At 43.5% G+C, this 19,991-nt stretch overlaps 1 protein-coding gene across 1 annotated transcript; it reads right to left on the bottom strand.

Annotated features, from left to right (window-relative positions):
* Nucleotides 1–1,792: 1,792 nt before the first annotated feature.
* Nucleotides 1,793–14,455, bottom strand: NARS1 (asparaginyl-tRNA synthetase 1). Its single transcript, XM_084304360.1, has 15 exons — nt 14,387–14,455; nt 12,926–13,008; nt 12,643–12,708; nt 12,449–12,541; nt 11,929–12,018; nt 11,136–11,214; nt 9,903–9,973; nt 9,554–9,640; nt 7,248–7,469; nt 6,649–6,848; nt 6,071–6,206; nt 4,945–5,058; nt 4,388–4,519; nt 3,685–3,816; nt 1,793–3,116 (listed from the first exon to the last, which is right to left on the bottom strand). The coding sequence occupies exons 1-15, from the start codon at nt 14,427–14,429 to the stop codon at nt 2,985–2,987; spliced, it is 1,680 nt and encodes a 559-aa protein (XP_084160486.1). The 5' UTR covers nt 14,430–14,455; the 3' UTR covers nt 1,793–2,984.
* Between the last annotated feature and the right edge of the window lie 5,536 nt (nt 14,456–19,991).

The raw sequence follows: 19,991 nt of genomic DNA, 5'->3' as shown, positions 1-19,991 counted from the left end.
CGGGCAGGGCCGGGCAGGGCCGGGCAGGGCCCGGAGCGACCCGCCCTGAGGAGATGGCATCTGGCCGCGCCGATAGCGATCGCGGAGCTGGCGGCTGGGGCCCGGGAGGCGGCGGAGCCGCTGCCCGCAGCCCAATTTGCCCATTAGCGAGCCCATTAGCGGGCCGCCTGCAGGGGGAACGGAGCCCAGGACGCGCACGACGTCCAAGTTTTAATTGCGCCTTGTATCCTCTTTCGAAGATTTGTTTACCCTTTCTAATTAAGCTCCGCTGAGCTCCAAGCACCTGAACGCCTTTCCGAAAACTGTTATTAGCGGCCACAGCCTCGCAGGGCTTGCAGCCTTCACGGGCAGCCACAGAGGCGAGGTTTGTGTGCAGCAGCACCTCGTATTGCCGCCTTCCCGCAGCCCCCTGCCCCCAGCAGCCTCACCCAGGCCCTTGCTGAACTCCGGGATCCCCCCACGGGAAGCAGGGCGGCTTCCCCGGCACCCTGCATCACGAGCAGGTTACGGGTGACTCGATGGCATCCTTCATCCCGCTCACCTTTCAAGCTCCTTATCCGGGCTGCCTCTGCCACGAGCTCCCTGCAAGCCCTTCGACCTTCCCCTGGCAGCACCCCGGATATTTTAAGGCTTTTAACCTTGACAGAGCAGCTCATCCCTTCCGCTTTAAGGGACAGAAAACTGCCCTGCCAACAAGAATTTACCTAGCAGTGTCTTTTCCCAACCTTTCTCTTCCCTTATCACCACAGCCAGTTGAAGGATTTTGTTAGACGTTGATAAAACTCCTTATATGCTCACAAATTTCTACACACCCTGCATCACAGAAGCCTCGAGCATCTCGGCACAAGAGCAGTTGTAAAATCAAACAAGAAAAGAATCAAAACGAACACCACAAACAATAAAAGCCCAAGGGGTAGGCTTACTATTTGGCAGCATGTTCAACATTTGAATGGGGTGACTTTTCCTACAGCTCACTGTTAATGCATTGTCACATGTTTAGGAGTAAGAAATCCCTTTTGTTTTCTTGCAGTCAAGCTTGTTCATATTTCCCTTCTTCCTCTAGCTTACATACGTAACACATTGCAACAAATACCCCAAATCACAAGAAACTTATGGTTGACAATGCCTTTACAGCTACTTCAGAGAATAATTTAATTGCTAAGTTCAGACAAAGAACAAAGACACAAATAACAAGAACAGGGCAAATGTGAGAAGCAGCTCTTAAAATCTGTTGTCATTTTCTGTCAGAAAAAGACTAGCCCATGAAAAGACTGGGAAAGTCAGTGAAAGCTGTGAATTCGAAGAGGTGTGGATAAGAAAAACCATCCTAGCACCGCTCATTTCTTAGAGAACCTTTCATTCATCCTCTTCAAAGAGCACACTTACAAACCCGGCCCCACTTTGGCAAGCCCAGGATGAGCACCGTCAGATGCCTCAGCGACCACAGCAAGCAGAAGTCCAAGCCCACTCCCACTGGAGGTGCTGCCTCTGCAGCTAGTTATCCAGCACCACATCTCTCATCTATTCTCAGGATAATACTTCTACTAAGTATCCCAGAAAGTCTATCCAAACTATGAAAAAAACCCCACATGGCTTCTTCAAGCTGAATACCTATTAAAGTCTTCTTTTTTTTAAGAACATGTACCCACCACACTTGAAGATTTACTTTTCCTGCTTTTCCCCATTATTGTCTCTACCAGGACAGAATATATTAAGCAAGTAAGCTATAAAGGCCAAGTGAAGGTAAAGAAACAGACATCACAGGTCAAGAACTACTGTCCTGCACACCAACTTGCGTTGACATAATTTATTGGTTGCCGATTTAGACCAGCTTGTATATTTAACATGCAAGACGAAGGAAAAAGCCTTTTATTACAAAAATATGGATATCGCACAGCTCAACATGAATGGCAAATCCAAATAATGTCTCGGTGCAAGTAGCCAGTAATGCACCTACAGATTTTCATCTTCCTAGTAAACAGGCTCACATTTATGGCTAAAAAGGATGCAGATGATTCAACACATTAAATACTTACTTAATTCTATTTGATAGCCTGAATACAGCCAGAAAGTCTGCTAAGATGCAGCAGGACAAGAGTACACCAAGCTAGCAAGGAAACTGTTCTACCGTGAAAACATCCTTTAGCACGAAGTGGGAAAGCACTGCTCGAATTACAGTTCAAGAGAGGACAGTAATTCAGTCAGCACACAATGCTGAAACCCAATTATACTTCAAAGTTACAGATTCTTTGGGTCTTCGGTTAGTCATTTCTTGTTTGAAATAGATGGAATAACCTTCGTTTCAAAGGCACCACAAACACTCCAGTGTCTCTAAGCACATCCTCTCCTACTGTAATTCAGCTTATGCTGGGAGTTCATGGTCCCACTGTAGCACTCAATCCATGGGCATCAGGAAAAAGTATCAAAGCATACCCCACAATCAGTCTTACCATTTTTAGTTAATAGAATTAATAGTAAATAATTTGGGAGAAAAAATCTTTCAGTAGAATTTAGTGCTTGATACTACATAGCTTATAACTGAATAAACTCAAACAGAACTTCCATTAAAAGCAGTAAGCTTAAAAAAAAAGCACAGCACAATTATTCTCCATCTTTATATTTTGTTGAGCTATTTAGAGACATTTCTTCATACCACTCTCAGCGGTCAGGATTTGGGAATTTAAAAAGCTTGAACCGATTTCTTCAAAAGAAACCACAAGAGAAAAAAAATCTAAAACACCAGCTTAGGATTTTTGTTTTATGTTGACATGAGAGCATAAATGCACCTAACATTATTTTTATAAGGCTTCTTCCAGTTAATCAGTAGCGTTTTCCTTAAAAAATGGTTTTCTCACACACCAAATTAATGAATATATGAACAACAGCTTGCAGTAAGTCTTGTTCTCAGACGGGCCATAGTAGAGTGTATCATTCTTTTCCAAGCATCAGTTGCTTGATTTCCTAGGAGTTTATCACAAGGATGGCTATGGTTTGCAGCGCTGGACAAAGCGTGGATAGAGACAGACATCTCTGATATGATGCCTATTCAGAATCCAGGTCAGGAACCGCTCTAATCCCAAACCATATCCACCGTGAGGACAGGTACCATATTTTCTCTGTGAAATTAAAATCACAGAAGATATTAACCATTCATTTGTTAAGACAAAAACAAAACCAAACCACGTTCTGAACGAATGAGGAGGAATACAGACTATGCTCTCCTCAGAGAAGGTATTTGTGTTTTGTTCCCTGGGGCAATGTAAGGACTAGAAGAGAAAAATGGAAGCTGAAAGATGAGGTCGTAATGACTTATTTATTTTTTCCTCTCCAACCTCATCCTTTTCTCTTCTCCTTACAGAGCTAGCTATTCCAGTCTGGAAAGACCAACCCATCTTTATCTGACAAGGGCTTCACAAAGGTAGCACACTATGGCAGACATTACAAGAGGAATATACCTGCACAGACCACTTTAATGAAGGTGATCTGGTATGGGCAGCATGCACTGCAGAAAACAAAAGCAATTTAACAGAATGGAAACTATTATCCGTTGCATTTTGCCAGTGATTAAATGACCATCTACTTTTGGTCATGGAAAATGTATGCAATTTAGACTGCATCATCTCAGAAGCAGTTTAAGAGAATTCAAATGTCTGACAAGCAGCACACTGAATCTGTTTTACATACCTGATCGGTGTACCAGTAATACGGCGTGGGGTCAATGCCCTCTCTCTTATAGCCTTCCAGTAGCTCCTCACTGTCCCAAATACGCATGGAGCCTCCAACAATTTCACCGACATTAGGCATCAACACATCAACCTACAACACACAACATGAGATCAAACTGTTACAGTTAAGCTGCCCTCAAAAGATGAAGCCCAACCTTACAATATGTTTTACCACATATTTTTAACTCTCCATGACACAAGGAGGGAAGGCAATATATGGTTTATACATGGAAGTTTTAGATATGGAAGAAACCAGCTGACTAGGATCTCTGACTTAGTCTTTAACACTCTTGGTGACGCTGAACTGTTAAACCACAAAAACAGTAGCATTCCCAACAACCAGCACTCTTCCTGGCTGCCAGACAGCTGGTTTTTAAATAATACAGCCTCCAAAAAGTCACAGAAATATTGTCATTAGACTAGCACTAACCAGAGGTCAATGAAAAGCATGTTCACTGTGATCTAGTGACATTTTTTAAGCACTTCAGTGTTGCTTCATTTCATTTTACAGTATCAACAAGTGACGCCACGAAAGGCCCCAGACAAATTCTGGTATGAATTCTCCAAGGTTTTCCTATAGTACTCATTCATTTTATGCTCATTCACAGAGACACTCGCATTCTATTTAGAAGGCTGTAACACGATGTAAAACACCAACTTACAGATTCAGTAAGACGGGAATCGTCATGACAGCGCTGCATATAGAAAGACTTTATCTCTGCAGGAAATCGGCACAGCAAGATTGGCTCATTAATGGAGTCTGTCATCAGTCTCTCAGGAGCTTCAGGAATATCCTAGGGGTAAAGAGAGCTCTATTAATATTTAAAACCAAGAACACTCCAAAACCTCAAGACCCACAACACATCAGGCAAGACACAAAGACACTTTCAGACCACACATATCTAAGCATTCATCCTGACGTATCTACATTTTTAAAACAAACATCTTAGAAGAAGAAACTATGTTTATATTCAAAAACATACAGGTCAGAAAAAAACCTGTTTAACAGTCTACGCGACATTTCACACAGGAAACTAGGCAAACCTTAAACCTGAAGCAAACTTTCCAAACAACTAACACACACTGAAAAGCTTCATTTCCTCTTCCCCAAAATAGGATCATGGTCCAAATGCATTGTTCTTTAAGGGACTCTCAAACCCTTAGTGGAGGACTGTGGCATTTTGGTTTTAATTTCTAAGGAGACTCAGAAAAGACTTACTTCCCCAAACTCATAATAAGTACCATCTTCCTTCTTCACGTCATGTTCCTTTAACCACTCAATTGCTTCAGCATAGTTCATTCTTCGGAAAGGACGTTTGGGAGGCTTGAAGCCCTGTAAATAAGAGTAGACATCAAAATGCTTAGAAGGGTATCATTTTTAAAGATTTATTTTTCCAGTCGATCAGCAAGTCCACTTCCACACTCGGCACGTACATGTTACCCTTTGCAGGTAGTGTATCAACTATTACTTAAAAAGTTCAGAAGTACTGAAAAGCTGGAGCCCAACAAAACCATCTTCCAAGTTCCGTGCAGTTCACAGAACAGATGCTGAAAACGACAGCAGAAGAGAAGAGAGGAAGCATTTTCCTTTTCTGTATGAATTCACTACACACGTAGGTGCTTCAGACTGAAGTTTGCAGACATTCCACACACAGTGCCACAAAAGAACATTTTTGCTTCTTTGTGCATCAGACTGCTGCAGAATTTGCCTTTGTGACACGTCCACAGGGCAGGTTGTGCTTCTGTTGCTTTGGACCTCCTGCCCATCTCAGTTCAAACTGAAAATGGAACCTTCCAGTACTCATCAGGAAAACAGGTCAAAATAACAGGGATGAGAGGGTCTATACGTGCTCTGAGAGAAAAGCTCGTGAAGGCGATAAGATGCCTTTGAGACTACTGACTTTCTATGCAAAGGCAGCAGGAGACAAAGGGTCTCTAGCAAAGGAAGACAGCTTTATAGAGCTGCACCTTCCAGCACAGGGAATAAAACGCCAGGGTTGTCTCATTGCTCCCTTACGCTCTATCTGCAAGTACCAGCTGATCAATTTTATGAGCTCTAGGATAGAAGTTTTTATTCTACGGGTACAGCACGTCTTACGATAAATCCCAGCACGCTGCTGGCTCCTAGACTTTACTAGCAGATAACTTCTTCCTCTGCAGCCCCACAGCTCCTGGAAGAATCATTACCAGCCTCACAGCATTTTCACTCTTTGATGTCATTTAATATTCTTACTTAAGTAAGCAGAGCTCATTGCCATGCCCTGTCTTTCCCAGGTGAACATGGTCATCAGGAAAGGTAAAGATCAGACCTTGTCTGCCCAAGACTGCCCCACACTGCTGCTTACCGGGTTGAGCTCAAACAGTAAGCTTGATGCAGGTGATGCCAAGACTCTGTCAACTACATCACACACCAAGTTCTCCAGACGGTCCAACAAATCCTCAAAAGTTATAAAGGGACATTCAGCTTCAATATGAGTGTACCTGAAAAAACAGGTCACGACGTTACAAAACCACACAACAAATCTATAGCTATGAAAAAAATTCTCTTAAGAAAAAACACAAAACCCACTTTTGTCCTGTTTTTCAACTCTCCCACTTCTACACTGCAAAGGAAATAAGGTTCTTAAAATAAAAAAAAAAAGGAAGGAAAGCAGCAGTATGAAGTGTATATTCTAAAAACACAAAGCTTCCTAAAACCGTATCAGCTCTGTTTTGCACAAATCTCCCTTCACTGAACATCAAATATGACCAGCTGGACGTTCCCTGATACAAGGAGTTACCTCCAAGTACACTTTCGACCAGCTGTTCCACAGCAGCATTATGCTGCCTTTTCACTGTATGTTGTCATCCAACCACTGGCTACTCCCCTTGTTTTAAGAATTCCCTTCTACACAAACAATAGAGAAGTATACTCTCTCCGTACTCTGCCAAGTGTCTGCGTGTCCTGGATTGCTCAGCTCTGTATGACTGAGCAACACAGAAAACATCTCCTAATGCTGGAATGCAGGTCTCCAGATAGAGCTGGGATGATTGCGTTAGGTATGCCTCTTCTCCAAAATAATCCAGCTTGAATAAGGTTGAACCTCCTTCCACCTGCGTCTGGACTAAAGTTGGCGGTGTGACCTGTTAAAGAACAGGAGAGCCATTACTTGAGTGAAGAATTAAGGACAACGATGACAACGTGTTATAGCAGTGATGTAAGGCACATTCTTCCAGAAAACCACCTACAAAACTTTCCTACCTATGGCTGCAAGAACTTCTTCCTGATATCCTTCAGCACCCCGAAAGGAGGTACGCAGGCTGTTTGTGAATCATGCTGTAACGCTTACCTCAGAAATGTCTCCACAACTTTGAGATCTATGCCCACGAAAGCGATCACATAATAGTTTCCTAAGAAACAGATTTTTTTCCCCCCAACATTTCAAGTCAATCAGAAAGTCTGCACAGGTTTTCCTGGAAAAAGATAGCCTTGAAGTAAGGAAATTAAAGTAGTCATTTACCAACAAGGGCAAATATACTTACTTCATAATATCCATTGGCAAAGAAGTGATCCCTGAAGGCCTGTACTACCATGGAGCGCACCTTGAAGATTTTGGACATATTCTCGCCTCGAATCATCATGTGCCTGTTGTTAAGCTGCACGTCAACCTCCGAATCCTCATTGAGGAGATTGTCAGCCCCTCCTGCTGGGGCCAGCCCTATAAGCTCCCAGTAATCGCAGTTCAGCTCGTGGCCTCCTGGAGCCTGCCAATTTAAAAGGGAAACAAAACTTTCAGAAGTCTGCTTTTCACTCCCTGGATGTCCCCATCTGGCACTGTGGCAGAGATGTCAGACTAGCTTAAACAAAAGATACTAAAATCCTTCTAATTGCAGTATTATCAGTAACTGCCTTGTAACCCAGTGACACCACCCTTGAAAATGCCATTTGTAACGCACCAGAAGCCTGTCAGACTCGATGTGAATGGGACTGAGTACTATTGTCAAATAATGAGAGGCTTCCAGATGTGTTCTGTTGAAACGTAACATACCAGAGACAGTTGGGTTTATTCAGCTGGAAGAACAGAAAGCTGAACAGAAGAAAACTACTTGCCACTTTCAGTGATTTCATGGGCGGTTACAGAAGAAATGGAACAAAAGGACAAATGTCTTACGTTGTAGGAAAAAGAGACTTCAGTTGGCTATAAGAAAAATTCTGCACAAAGGTCACAAAAAGAGAAGGGTCCTCGCTGACTGTGTAATCTCTTTGGTGATGTTCATAAACACACTTGGGCAAGACTGCAGTGTGACATTCAATGGATTTTGTTCTTCCTACTGTTTGGGCCACATTCCCCTTCCATGCTGGTGGCTAACTGCCAAAAGTCACTTAGGTTATGCCAGAGGAAGAGCTAGCTCACTGCAGGTACTTGTGAGCTCATCTGTTAGGGATGTCTGAGCCACCTTTCCAGCCGGCAGCATTTCACCGTGACATGAAAACAGCAGGTTCGTGCTGGCCAGGTCCCCTCTGCTACCTGCTGCGACAAGCAAGCTGAGGTGCCAGGGCTCCATCCTGGCTGCCTGCACTGCCGGCCTCACCAGCTCCCCCGTGTGGGTCACAGCAGGCTTCGGTCCTGCTTTTTCTATTCACAGCACTTTCACGGTATAATTGCCGATTTACAAAGTCTAGTTAACAGATTTTATGATGATTTCGTGCACTAAAAGCATTCCATTGCTGTGATGAGACACCAAACTGAAGTGTTTTCAGTGTACAAAACATTCTGAGCAGTCACAAATGAGTAATTTAGTTACCAAATTGCATGAAAGCTGTTTAAAAGAAGCGTTTGATCCCTGTTTACCTGGGCTTGTTTTTAGACTTCACAGTAGTAGAGGCTGTGAAGAAAAGGAAACGATACTAACTGCTGATAGGCAAACACACGGGGCAATGGACTCGTGTTTCACTGAGCTTGGCTCTGTAACCGTTGGAAGATCTCTTGGGGATAGGACCCGAGTAACAGGGAAAACTAGAACCATTGAGCTTATCCAAGTTCCGTTAGCAAAACACGCTGGTAATGGCCAACAGAACTCTACTTAAAAGCTAACTGAATTCTCTACAAAGCTCCACAAAAGGTTAACATTTGACCTTATTTTACACCCTGCTGGCAGCCACAGTGAGGGAACTACTTTGCTCAGGGATTGTCTACCACATCTCAGAAACGTTGCTTGAAGCAATTTAACATCACTTCAAATTGTGATTTTGTTCGGATATATTTCTTCTCTTGTCTTCCTGGAGTCAGCGCACTCGATACACCAGGCAATAGAGCGCTGATCCATAGAGAGAACCAGTTCTCACTGCATAGTCAATGACAATTATGAATATCTACCTAAAGGAAGGGGTAAACTGGGAAGCTTCTTTGCTGTCTTCAGTCTGAACCCTTTTTATGGGCCATGCCTTATAGCATATCTACTTAACATGGCATTAGCTCTAACTCTATACTCGATCCATCTTCCAAACAGCAACATTTATTAATTACCCCTCATTAACTACCCCTGTTAAGGAAAATAAAACTATTTATTTAATATAGTTTTCCACTGTTATATTCTAGGAAGTATCGATGTGACGTATCAGGGGAAAATTGTTTCAGGCAGACGTTAAGTAAGAGCCATACAGTTCCCATGGCACACAACAAAATGTGGGTGACAGCAGCAACCTTGGGGTGTTTGTTCTTTTTCCTAAAACAAATTACCCCGAAATCATTCAATAATTATTTCCACTTCTGCTTTTCCTCTCATCAGGAAAGTGATAAACTGTTGAAAAAGAGGACCAAAACACACAGCACTACCCAGCTCCCTACCTGCTTGCCTTCAGGAACAAGGTTCAGCACACCATACACTGCAACACTGCTCTCTGTGGAGAGAATTAGCCCGTTGTAACACTGACACTACAGAGAAAAAAAGAAAGAGACATAGTTATGGTAATTTTTAATTTTTGGTTTTCCTATCTACATCTCCTATTGGAGACACAGATGAGATAACGAGCTCTCACGTTGATAAAGAACTCTAGCATCAGGAGACAGAATTTAACCAAAATACAACATAATCAGTACATTTAGGGGAACTTCCTATTGTTTACATAAAAGACAGACGAAGCATGAACACCTCATTTATTTAATGAGGGAACAGAACTAAATCATCACAACTTACCAGATCATCTGAAAGGACACACTGAAGAAAACCTGTGCCATCTCTCAAAACAACGAACATGAGATTTTTTCCTGGTAGGAAAGAGAAGAAAAAAAAATACAGACTCAGATGTGTTCACCTGATCCATCTGAACAGACCCACCCGCAAGAAACATTTCCCCCTGACATGCAGACTATTAACGAAGGACCATGATCACATCTTTCCATTAAAGAAAAAAAAAAAAAAAAGCAACGATGTTCCAAGAAAACACTGAAGCATTAGCTCGATCATAGAAACATCAAGAGCACTGCTTGCTCCGAGCTCAGCACAGCTGGGACTGCACTGCCATGCCGTGACCTCAGGCAGGCTCTGGTCCAGGGGCGCCACAGACCCCCTGTATGCCTGATGTGGATAAAGTGACATCGCCTCTACCCACATCTCCACAAGGCATCTGATTAAAACACTGATTTTCCATAAAATGCTCACGATATCCTGATCCATAACTGCTCGGTCAAGTCCTCCAGTGAAAATCTGAACAAGTGCTCTCTGTGCGGTCAGACTCAGCTTTGCCATGCGCTTCCAGAGTTGTTTGGCAGAAGAACACAGAAAGCAGCCTGTGGATTTCAGGCTTTGTACTAGAAGTTTTGCTTAAGTCTGTCACTCCCCAGCGAATGCCACCTTGCGAACCAGAGTCCAAGAAGTGTTTGGACAACTCACTCAGACACATTACCTATTGTGGTTTTTTTTTTTTTTTTTTTTTTTTGGGTGGTCCTTTGGGGACCCAGGAGTTGGACTCGATGATCCCTGGGGGTCCCTTCCAACTCAGATATTCTAACTAGAATACCACTTAGTTTGAAAGCAAGTATTACTTTTTCAACTGCTAAAAGAAGTTATGTTACTTTACGAAACTTTAAAGAAAATTCTCGCTCACTGATTTCACTACAAGCAGATGCTAGCTAGCTCCTCAGTCTCTAGGATTAGTGTAAGAAATGAGTCTTTTGAAGAAATTCTATAGGACTGGCCTCCAAATCAAACATCTAAAAAGTTTTTGACTAAGAAACGTCTACACCCTCATACATCGTACAGAATTTGTTAGTGTTGTGTTGATCACTGTGACACACCAAATCTAAGTGATGAACTAAAAATTTCAGACTAGATGCTGTCCGATTCATTAAATGTCCAAATGTTGATAGTTGCTCGGTTTGTTCCATCTCCCTGCATAGGTTCAATAAGCTTTAAGTGCCTGTGGCTTACCTTGCCTACGTAACCTGTGAATCCAGCCAAAAATCTTTACTCTCTTGCCTCTATAAGCCTCCAGAGCACAGATCTTTACCTGTAAAGCAGAGAATAAAAACAATCAAAAATAGAAATGTAACTCACCATTTAGACGGTATTTTCCACACAATTACTTTGAGCACAAGTGCATATGACATGCTTCAGGCAGCTAAACACTAACAGCATGTGCTGGTTTGAAAGTGACAAGGATTTAAACCCAGCTGGGCCTGGCTGCCCCTTTCACAAAGGGGAACCACAAGAGTGCCTTGCTCTGATCAGATCCATTTTCCGCACTCTACATAGAAACTGTCCAAAAAACCCCACCACACAGCAGCACACATCTGCCTACTACGTTAAGGACTGCAGGACCAGATCCAGCAGGACTCTACAAACAGCCACATAAGAACTGCTATGTGTGTGCCAGTGACTTAAATTATGTCCTCTGACCAGCAGGGTCTCTTCATCCTCCACCACGACAATAACCAACCAAAGCAAAACTCACAAACATTTCCAAACGGTTTCCATATGGTATCTGCCAGCAAACTCTGACAGAGAAAAGTCTGATGCATGAACTGAGGAGGTTTAGACACCCACTGAGTGCATTAATATATAGATTTTGGTTTTTCTCGGGTATACAGATAACCAGAAAAACAAATACACATGTAGTTACAGCAACTGGACAGTGGCCTTCAACAGCTGTCAGAACCACAACGCAGAGACACAGCCTTTGTGCAGACAACATGCTGGAAACCAGGCACTGGATCCTACTCACACATTTTGGCTCTGGAAGACTGGGATCATTCTTGATAACAACTTTCTTAGCTTCCTCCAGGTTCTTCTCTCTTCTCAAGAGATCTTCTGCCTGGTTTAGGGGAAAAAGTAAGTATTAAATAACTGTGGCCAGGCTTTATAAGGTCTCACTCTTTATAATTACTGGGGACTATAATGTACACTTACAGACAGACGTCATAAAAAGCCTTGTTGTTACCCCGCTGGGGTTTGGCCTGCCCTGATGTAAGACCAGGATGAGAAACAATGCACAGAAGCATTTCTCATTTTTCCCCAAAGTCTGAAGGCAATAGATTGCCATCATTCACCCTCACACAGTTCCAGTCATTGCTTGTCCTAATCTAAGCAAAGATAAGCTGTAAATAACGAATGTAAAACATATGACACAGATGAAGAATAAACTAAAGGTTTATGGGGTGTGGGAAACAACACCAGCACTGCTTAATGTTTTTGGAAAAGAAACGAGGAATGCTTCCTCCAGCTTGGCACCGTCCACAACCTACCTCTTTCTTCTCCTTAGCCTCATTCTTCATTTGTTCCCTGTGCCACAGTTTTTTGACATTTTTCATCTGTGACTTTGAAATAATGGCCCATCTCTAAACCAAACCAAGGAGAGAGCAGAAGACAGAAGATTACATTTGTGTCCCTTTGCACAAAAGAGTATTAAAATAATTCCTGTTGGAAGGTGTTACAGCACCTCATTTTCCTTTTGTGAATCCACGTAAATAGTAGGAAACGGTTCCTTTCCTGCTGTCATCAAAGCCTGAAAAGCAAGGAGGGAAAAAAAAAACAAAACAGAATCAACAACACCACAGGTGAATGAAAGTAATCCTGCTAAAGGGACTGAGCAGGCAGTCTGCTTCTGACATTTTGGTCAGAGCTGCAACAACAGCTATAAAATTTACATTTAGAAAAATACAGCCAATCACCTGACCTAAAGCAGTTCACACGCTTCAGATCAGCAGGTTCTCTGCACTTACCTTTAAGACAGTTTTGAATGGTTTCTTCTGTGTCCCATCGCCAGTGGAATCACTGCCCTCTCGTTCGGACACATACAGCTCCTCTGTAAGACACAGCAAATACAGGCAATTACTCAAAAGTATCAACAGTGGAAATACACGGGAAGAAACTGTACACACGCAAAAAATATAAAATCTTCATGGTTATCAGCAGTGATAAACCTTCAGAAACAATCACTTGGTTGCAAGTGAAGTAAGAGTCAGTCAATATTTTCTGTGTTAAAAATCATTCCATGCAAAAAACGCATTATGTTGAGGCCTTAAGGGCTCCCAAAGTACCGAACCCTTGCAAGTCCCCGGCTGAGGAGCCAAGAAGGAAGCAGCCTTCTTCGGACATAACTTCTAGGCAAGCAGGCAGATAATAAGCTGGGAAAAGTCAGACAAGTCAAGCCAGCATTTGGCTCACACATAGCCAAGAAATGAGTCACAAATTAAAAAGAACAGAAGACACTTCTCTTTTCTTTTTTATTTTTTTTGCTGCCTGAACTGACGCACAGGCCAGGGGACAAGACCTGCATGGCCCAGAGCCTTCCATGACAGCCACTGCCCCTACCAGGTGCTCCCACTCCACACCCTGACCGATAAAACGTGAATCTTCTTCTGTAATGCAGTTTGGTTTCGATTTCCATGGATCAGGACACACTGAACTTGTGTCTGACTGCTCGGCCATTACAGAACCCCTGCTTCCCACATCAGCATTCCCGTCCTGTGCTCAGAGCACCCCTCAGCCTTCTCCTCCCCTCCCACCTCAGCAGGCGGGCAGGGGGAGCCGCCAGGGCTGCAGGCTGGGCCCCGCATGTAAATACAAATACACAGCTACATGCCTGTGTGTGCATAACCATGCAGGTATGAACTGGCGTGTAACCACCCACACGCACATCCATACGTGCACACACACACGCTCCACTCCTCCTCGCTACCCTCGCACAACCGAGCCAGAAACGCAGCAGAACCGATACTGGCAGCGCTCTCCTTAGAGAATTCTCATTCTCTTGGAGGAAAAAGCGACGCCTTGCTGCTGCTCTGTCCTTCTTACTCAGGTCGTGCGGAACAACCTCGAGTCCTGCGGAGGACCGAGGTGCCCGTTAAGGGCAGGCAGCACACAGACAGACAGATAGACAGACACACAGACACACACAGACAGACAGACACACACACAGACACACACAGACACACACACAGACACCACAGGGCCCCTCCCGCGCTCTCCCCGCTGCCCCCCGGCCGCCCCCGGCCCGGCCTCAGGGCCCGGATCCGTCCCGCGAGGCCCCGGCGGGGCGCGGCCGCCGCCATCTCCTGCCCGCGGCGAGGGCCGAGCGGCCACCCGGGGCCACTCAGGGCCACCCGGGGCCGGCCCTGCCCGCCCCCCTCCGCTCCCCGGGTCCTCAGGGGCCGCAGCGCCCGCCCTGCCCCGCGCCTCACCCAGCGCGAGCGCCGCCGTCCTGCCCAGCACCTCCCCCGCCATGGCCGCGCTGCCGCAGCGCTCCGGAAGCGGCCGCCCCGCGCTTCCGCCGCCTTGCATCAGCCGCCGCGCCCCGCCCCGCCCCGGCCCGGCCCTGCGCTCACTGTGACAGAAGCCGAAAACTTTCCTACATTTATTTTCACCGAGTTTTTGCATTGCACGTGCTGGTGAACGAGGGCTGCGTGCCGTGATTTACACTGTAAAACCAGTTCAGCAATCAGAGCACGAGTGAAAAGCAAATAAAAGCGACACGTTTAAGTCACATTTAAGTATCTCGAATGAAAGGATGTGCCAACGTAACGAGGCTCAAAGAAACACGCTTTACACTGTACGAACGGTGTTTATTCACTGCCCGTCGATACGTGTTTCATACAAAAACAACCGGTCACCGATTGGAGGCTGCTGTATCTGAAACGGAAACGCACGAGCTGATGGTCCAAAGGGCAGCCCTGTGGAGATCAAATCTGCCTGCCCATAAATACAGCGCGTGGGCAGCCACAGCTACCCTGCAAGGACAGAAACGGCAAGTGAGGAAACAACATCTGGTAGCTGCGGACTCAGATTTCTTTATTCCAGGGAAAAGCAAGGAATTCGTTCTGAAAGGAACAACGGCATATCGCTTATACCGACCACATGGAAAGAAAAGTCTCTCAATTTAATGCAGCAAGCTGTAGTCAACCGAGAAATCAAAGTGGACAAAAATGACATCTATAAGTGTCAGAATACCCAATAAAGTCTGATGCTGACCAAAGTTTGTTACCAGATATTTCTTAATCTCAGCTGCACAAGCTCAGACGAGAGTATCTGTGACTCTCAAAAGTCTGATCATCTAACACGACATGATCATTGTACAATTTAATGAAATGGCGCACACAAAGTAACTGCTGCTTGGCAGTTTGTTTTCAAAGACATAATATGAAATGTAGCTGCAATTTTATGTAAAGAAAAGTTGCAATTCCAGGCATGGAATTATAATGCCAGTTTCATGCTCTAACACACACATCCTTCAGTTTCACATTGAACAGAAATCAGTTGCACAAGGATAAGTATCCGCAGAGAACTCTTGGCTCTTCTGTGCTTTCAGTAGTCCAAAACCAAGAAGTTCTGTGGTAAAGCATAAAAATTTGGTTTAAAAAAATATCCTGAGTTTGTTTAAAACAACAACACCAACAAAAATGTGCAATCATTTGGATAAGAAACCTCTCCCCAAGAGTGTAGTAAATCAGCTTGCTTCTCGAGCTTCTCTAACTTCCGTGACAGCGTTGCCCAGGACTGCATCCAATGGCGCTCGCTTTTTCCGTATGCTGCGTCCGGAGGCAATAAGATCGGCGTATCCTCGTTGATGGGAGAAAGCATAAGCAGAACGACGGCTGGATACCCCTCGGCGAAAAGCACTCTGCCTCCTCTTCCACTGTTCTTCCTCTGCCATGTATTTCTTACGGTTTTTCTGAATCTTCACGCATGCAAAGACAAATTAGTTTATGGATTGAAAGGGAAACAACATGTTTTCATTTTGCATTTACTTTCTTGGGAAATAATCTGATAGGCTTTATTAAAAAAACAAACAACAAATAAAAACCAAAGAAAACCAGAAACCGTTTAATAGGAGTGTTTTCTTGTTTAAATTTGATTGTTTGAAACAAGAGTATACGAGGTTATATATCAAAGTTTCTGAAGGACTTTACTGTATCACTTTGTACTTCATTATTTTCATTTATCTTTGAAATGTCTTTCATTAAAGTGAACTGAAGATGCTTCTACTGAAAGCTATTACTGTGCTTGCATGCTGATACTTATTTAATACCTTTTTAAACAACTGTGTTTCAGAGTCTGTTACTCCGTTACATACATCATAACCCTCCCTGTGCAGTTTGCCAGCTCAAGGCAAAAGAGAAGCAAACCAAAATTGGCCGCTACACCCTGGTACGTAATAAAGACACTCCAACAGAGTCCCAAAAAAAAAAAAAAGCAGAAGTAATACCATCAGTAGCTTCAAAGCAGGTTTCTGTGGTTTTACAAAGAAAAATGCTGGGCCAAGACAAAGGCTAAATTAGCCCACGCTGAACTGTGTGCTGAGCTTTCACATGTAGCTCTGCATTACACAGAAGTACGCGAGGAAGCCCCGGGAAATAAGCACACATCAAAGCAGGGATCTGCACGGGACGGCAGAACGCCACGGCAGCGTTTGTCACGCGGCTAGAGGCAGGCCTGGCCTGGCCGCTGGAGAGCCCAGCTGCCACGCTCCCTGGCCTGGGACCTTATTTGTTTCCAGTATCAGTACCAATACCGGTGCCTGTAGGTAAACATGTGCCGAAAATAACATAAACCTTTACTCACTCGGTCACTTTCCGAAGGCCAAATTGTCATTGATAAGAAACGCTGTGCCACCACGGGAAGTAAGCAGACAGCGATCGTTAAAACCATGGTCAGCCAGAGGTACGGCTGTCTCAGAGCATTTGGAGCAGTTCCTAGGGATAGCAAGAGGATATTTAGATGTAAGACAACATATGAAAGATCTATCTCTAGGAAAATTAGGAAGTTCACTATTCCTAAAAATAAATGTTTTCCAAATGGCTGCTCCTCACACCTCCCTGGACTTCCAACAAAATACCAAGGAGCTGATAGCAGCATTTGGCTCTATCTTGCTTTGGGCTTTTACCTTCCACTGATCAGAGCAACCTGGCAAACAAACACCCTGCAAGGTCATCACATTCTCTTTACTTCAAAGCTGCCCCACCAATTTTACCTTAATTTTCATTTGCAAACACCTCCTGTTGGGCAGCATCAAGTTCCAGCTTGTTTTCATTGAAAGAAATGAAATACTCTAGTTAAGCTGGCCTCAAACATAACAAAATCCTTCCTTGGAAATATATTTGTATTTAGCATCATTTCCTTTCACAGGCATTAGTTCGTGCCACGACATTTTGGCAGTGGTTCTGCTCGAGTTGCATTGCTTTGTAAAAATGTTCTTGGGAGACAGAAACAAGACACACAAAACACAAGGACTGACCTGTGAACTGAAAAGCAGAAGGAAAGAGAACATGGATCCCAGCACTGTGTAAGTCAAATGTGATACCGAAGTAAATTGCAATACTCCCAAACACTGAGAAGGCATTAACAAAAGTCCAGTAAGATGTATCCAAACCAATCTGAAAGGAAACAAAAACTCCACATGAGTTCATTAATTCAAAACCAGATCACTATCAGGACAAACACTGTGGTCAGGTAATCTCTTACCCAGTTACATTTCATTCTGAAAGAGTGTCGACAGAGAAGAGAGGTGGAAATAAAGTAGAAAATTTTGCAAATTGTTATGTTTTTACTAGACATATTTATAAACATGGCCAGAAGTTGTTTTCAGAGCAAGAGACATCAGGAAGCTAAGCCTACTTGCCTGAAGGTTGACAACAAATACAAGAGAAGATGCTGCTGTGATGGCAAATGACTGATAATCTGAAGGTGCTTCTCCATCTTGTCCCATAGTTTGAAGGTAAGCTCCGTATGGTATGAAGAAGATTATCAGTGATGTTATAGCTCCATGAAGCAAACTTAAAAAGAATTTCTTGTAGTTAAAAAGTAAATCTTTCTGTCCCAAAATATACAGTCTAGGGAACCGAAGACTCAATTTGTCGCTCACATCCTTAATAAAGGAAAAAAAAATAAAAAATTGCTGCAATTTCTTGTTCTCAGTGTGAACCTTGGAATAGTAAGAAATTCAACTATATAATGCACCAAAGGGAATGGCAGATTCCTTTTTCTTTTCAATCAGCAGCATGGGCAGTCAACTTTCCAGAGTAATGCATACAACTGGGACGAACCAAGACTAGAGGACATCTCTTACAAAGCTGTCACATACCCCATTTTCAGGACTTAATGGTCTTCTCCAGCCTAAATGATTCTATGCTTCTAGGTTCTTAGCCCATTATTTGCACAGACAAGACCATCTGCAGTTGTGTCACTCTTTACAGCTACGTATTGTTTTGGAGTCTTTCCCTGTGCTGTGAATTAGCAGACTAGGGCTATCATCACACATCCTGACTTTTAGTCTCTAACATATACGCAAGTGAGAGCTTAACTTGGTACTGAATTTATTTCTTAAGTTTTACTACAAAAGTAAACAGAGGCATTGATTTGCCTGATCAGCTTGTACGGAAAAACAAGCAAAGAAGGCCAAAAGGACTTGTTCTGTTGAATTAAAACAAATGCTGCACACCAAGACTTCCCGTCAAGTACAGTCATGCAAAATTGTTCATTTCCTGCATCTTCAGGTCAGAAGGTTACACAAGGAGTACCTTTTCCATTAATAAAGCCGCCCGTTTCTGTGCTGTGTGTGTGATAGCATAGAACAGCAGGTACTGAGAAGTATTTTCTAGCAAGCAACACTAGCACTGAAGACCTCTGAATTGATTCACTTTGGCTATTTCAGTAAGCCTCTGCTTATTGTCTTTTGTTACCTCACATCCTGCATAGGACTACATTCAAAAAGGATGCCTTGTACATAAAACAAAGCAACCAGTTTCAGTGTAATTTAAGACTTGATTCTAACTGCCTCTGAATTCATCTGTTGTCAACAACGTGGAGAGTACCTGGTCAAACAAGCCAACCAGCAGAACCGGCAGACTGGAGTACAATACATTGTACAGTGTGATGAACCAGTCTTCATATGCTGTCTGAAACAGAAGAATTTAAGTCCATAATGATTACCTTTTGATTTCACCTTTTCCTCCTAATTCCTGAGAAAATTTCTGTGCTCCGTTATAGCATTAAATTACCTGTCTCTGTTTACCCAAAAGGCAAGAAACACCCTAGGTCAAAACGCTGTTAAAACCATTTCTAGCATGTATTAAGCTTCCCGCTCCTTACAAACCATCACCACCACGTGACCTGAAACACTATTGAAACTGAACACCACACGGGGTGTCAGCCTGGTTTATAGCTGCATTTGTGACTGTGATGAGCACTCACACACAAGTTGGGGAACCCTGGTTTCTTCTCTTTTGTTTTGTCCTGAGCATCCATAATTTCCAGCACAGAAAATGCTATTAACCTCAGGCAGGGATGCTTGTCTGTGACTATGGCCCTGATGCTCCATGCTGGACCATGCAATTACATCTTCCTGTGTTTTGCTTCTGCCCATGGAGATGCATCTCATCCCCTGAAGTCTTTCTGGCACACAGATAAGCACAACCTTTCAACACTATGTGAACTTCAAGCAGTGCCATTTACAACGAGCACATTTCGAGCCAGCAGTTCAAGATTAAAAATATAAATAAAATTGTTTTGGTTTCTTATTGATAGATAAATGCACCATCTCGCTTCACCTGTGAATATTTAAACAGCGTAGTTAAGAAAGGTTTCCCAAACCACTATTTAACAATCCCTTCCTCCCTCCCTCCCTCTACAATCATGATATTGACTGTAACTGCTCTGAAATCATAACCAACTGCTTTGCTTATAAGTAACTAGCTTAGTAGTTATAATCAATTCTCCTGCAGAAATTACTGATGTTAAGTTTGGGTTCCCATCACTTCCCAGGTTAAGCTTTTGCTATTCTGTGCCGATGAA

The sequence above is a fragment of the Netta rufina genome, assembly GCF_964035555.1.
Source record: "Netta rufina genome assembly, chromosome: W".
Taxonomy (NCBI): domain Eukaryota; kingdom Metazoa; phylum Chordata; class Aves; order Anseriformes; family Anatidae; genus Netta; species Netta rufina.
This window is presented reverse-complemented; position numbering and strand designations above follow the sequence as displayed.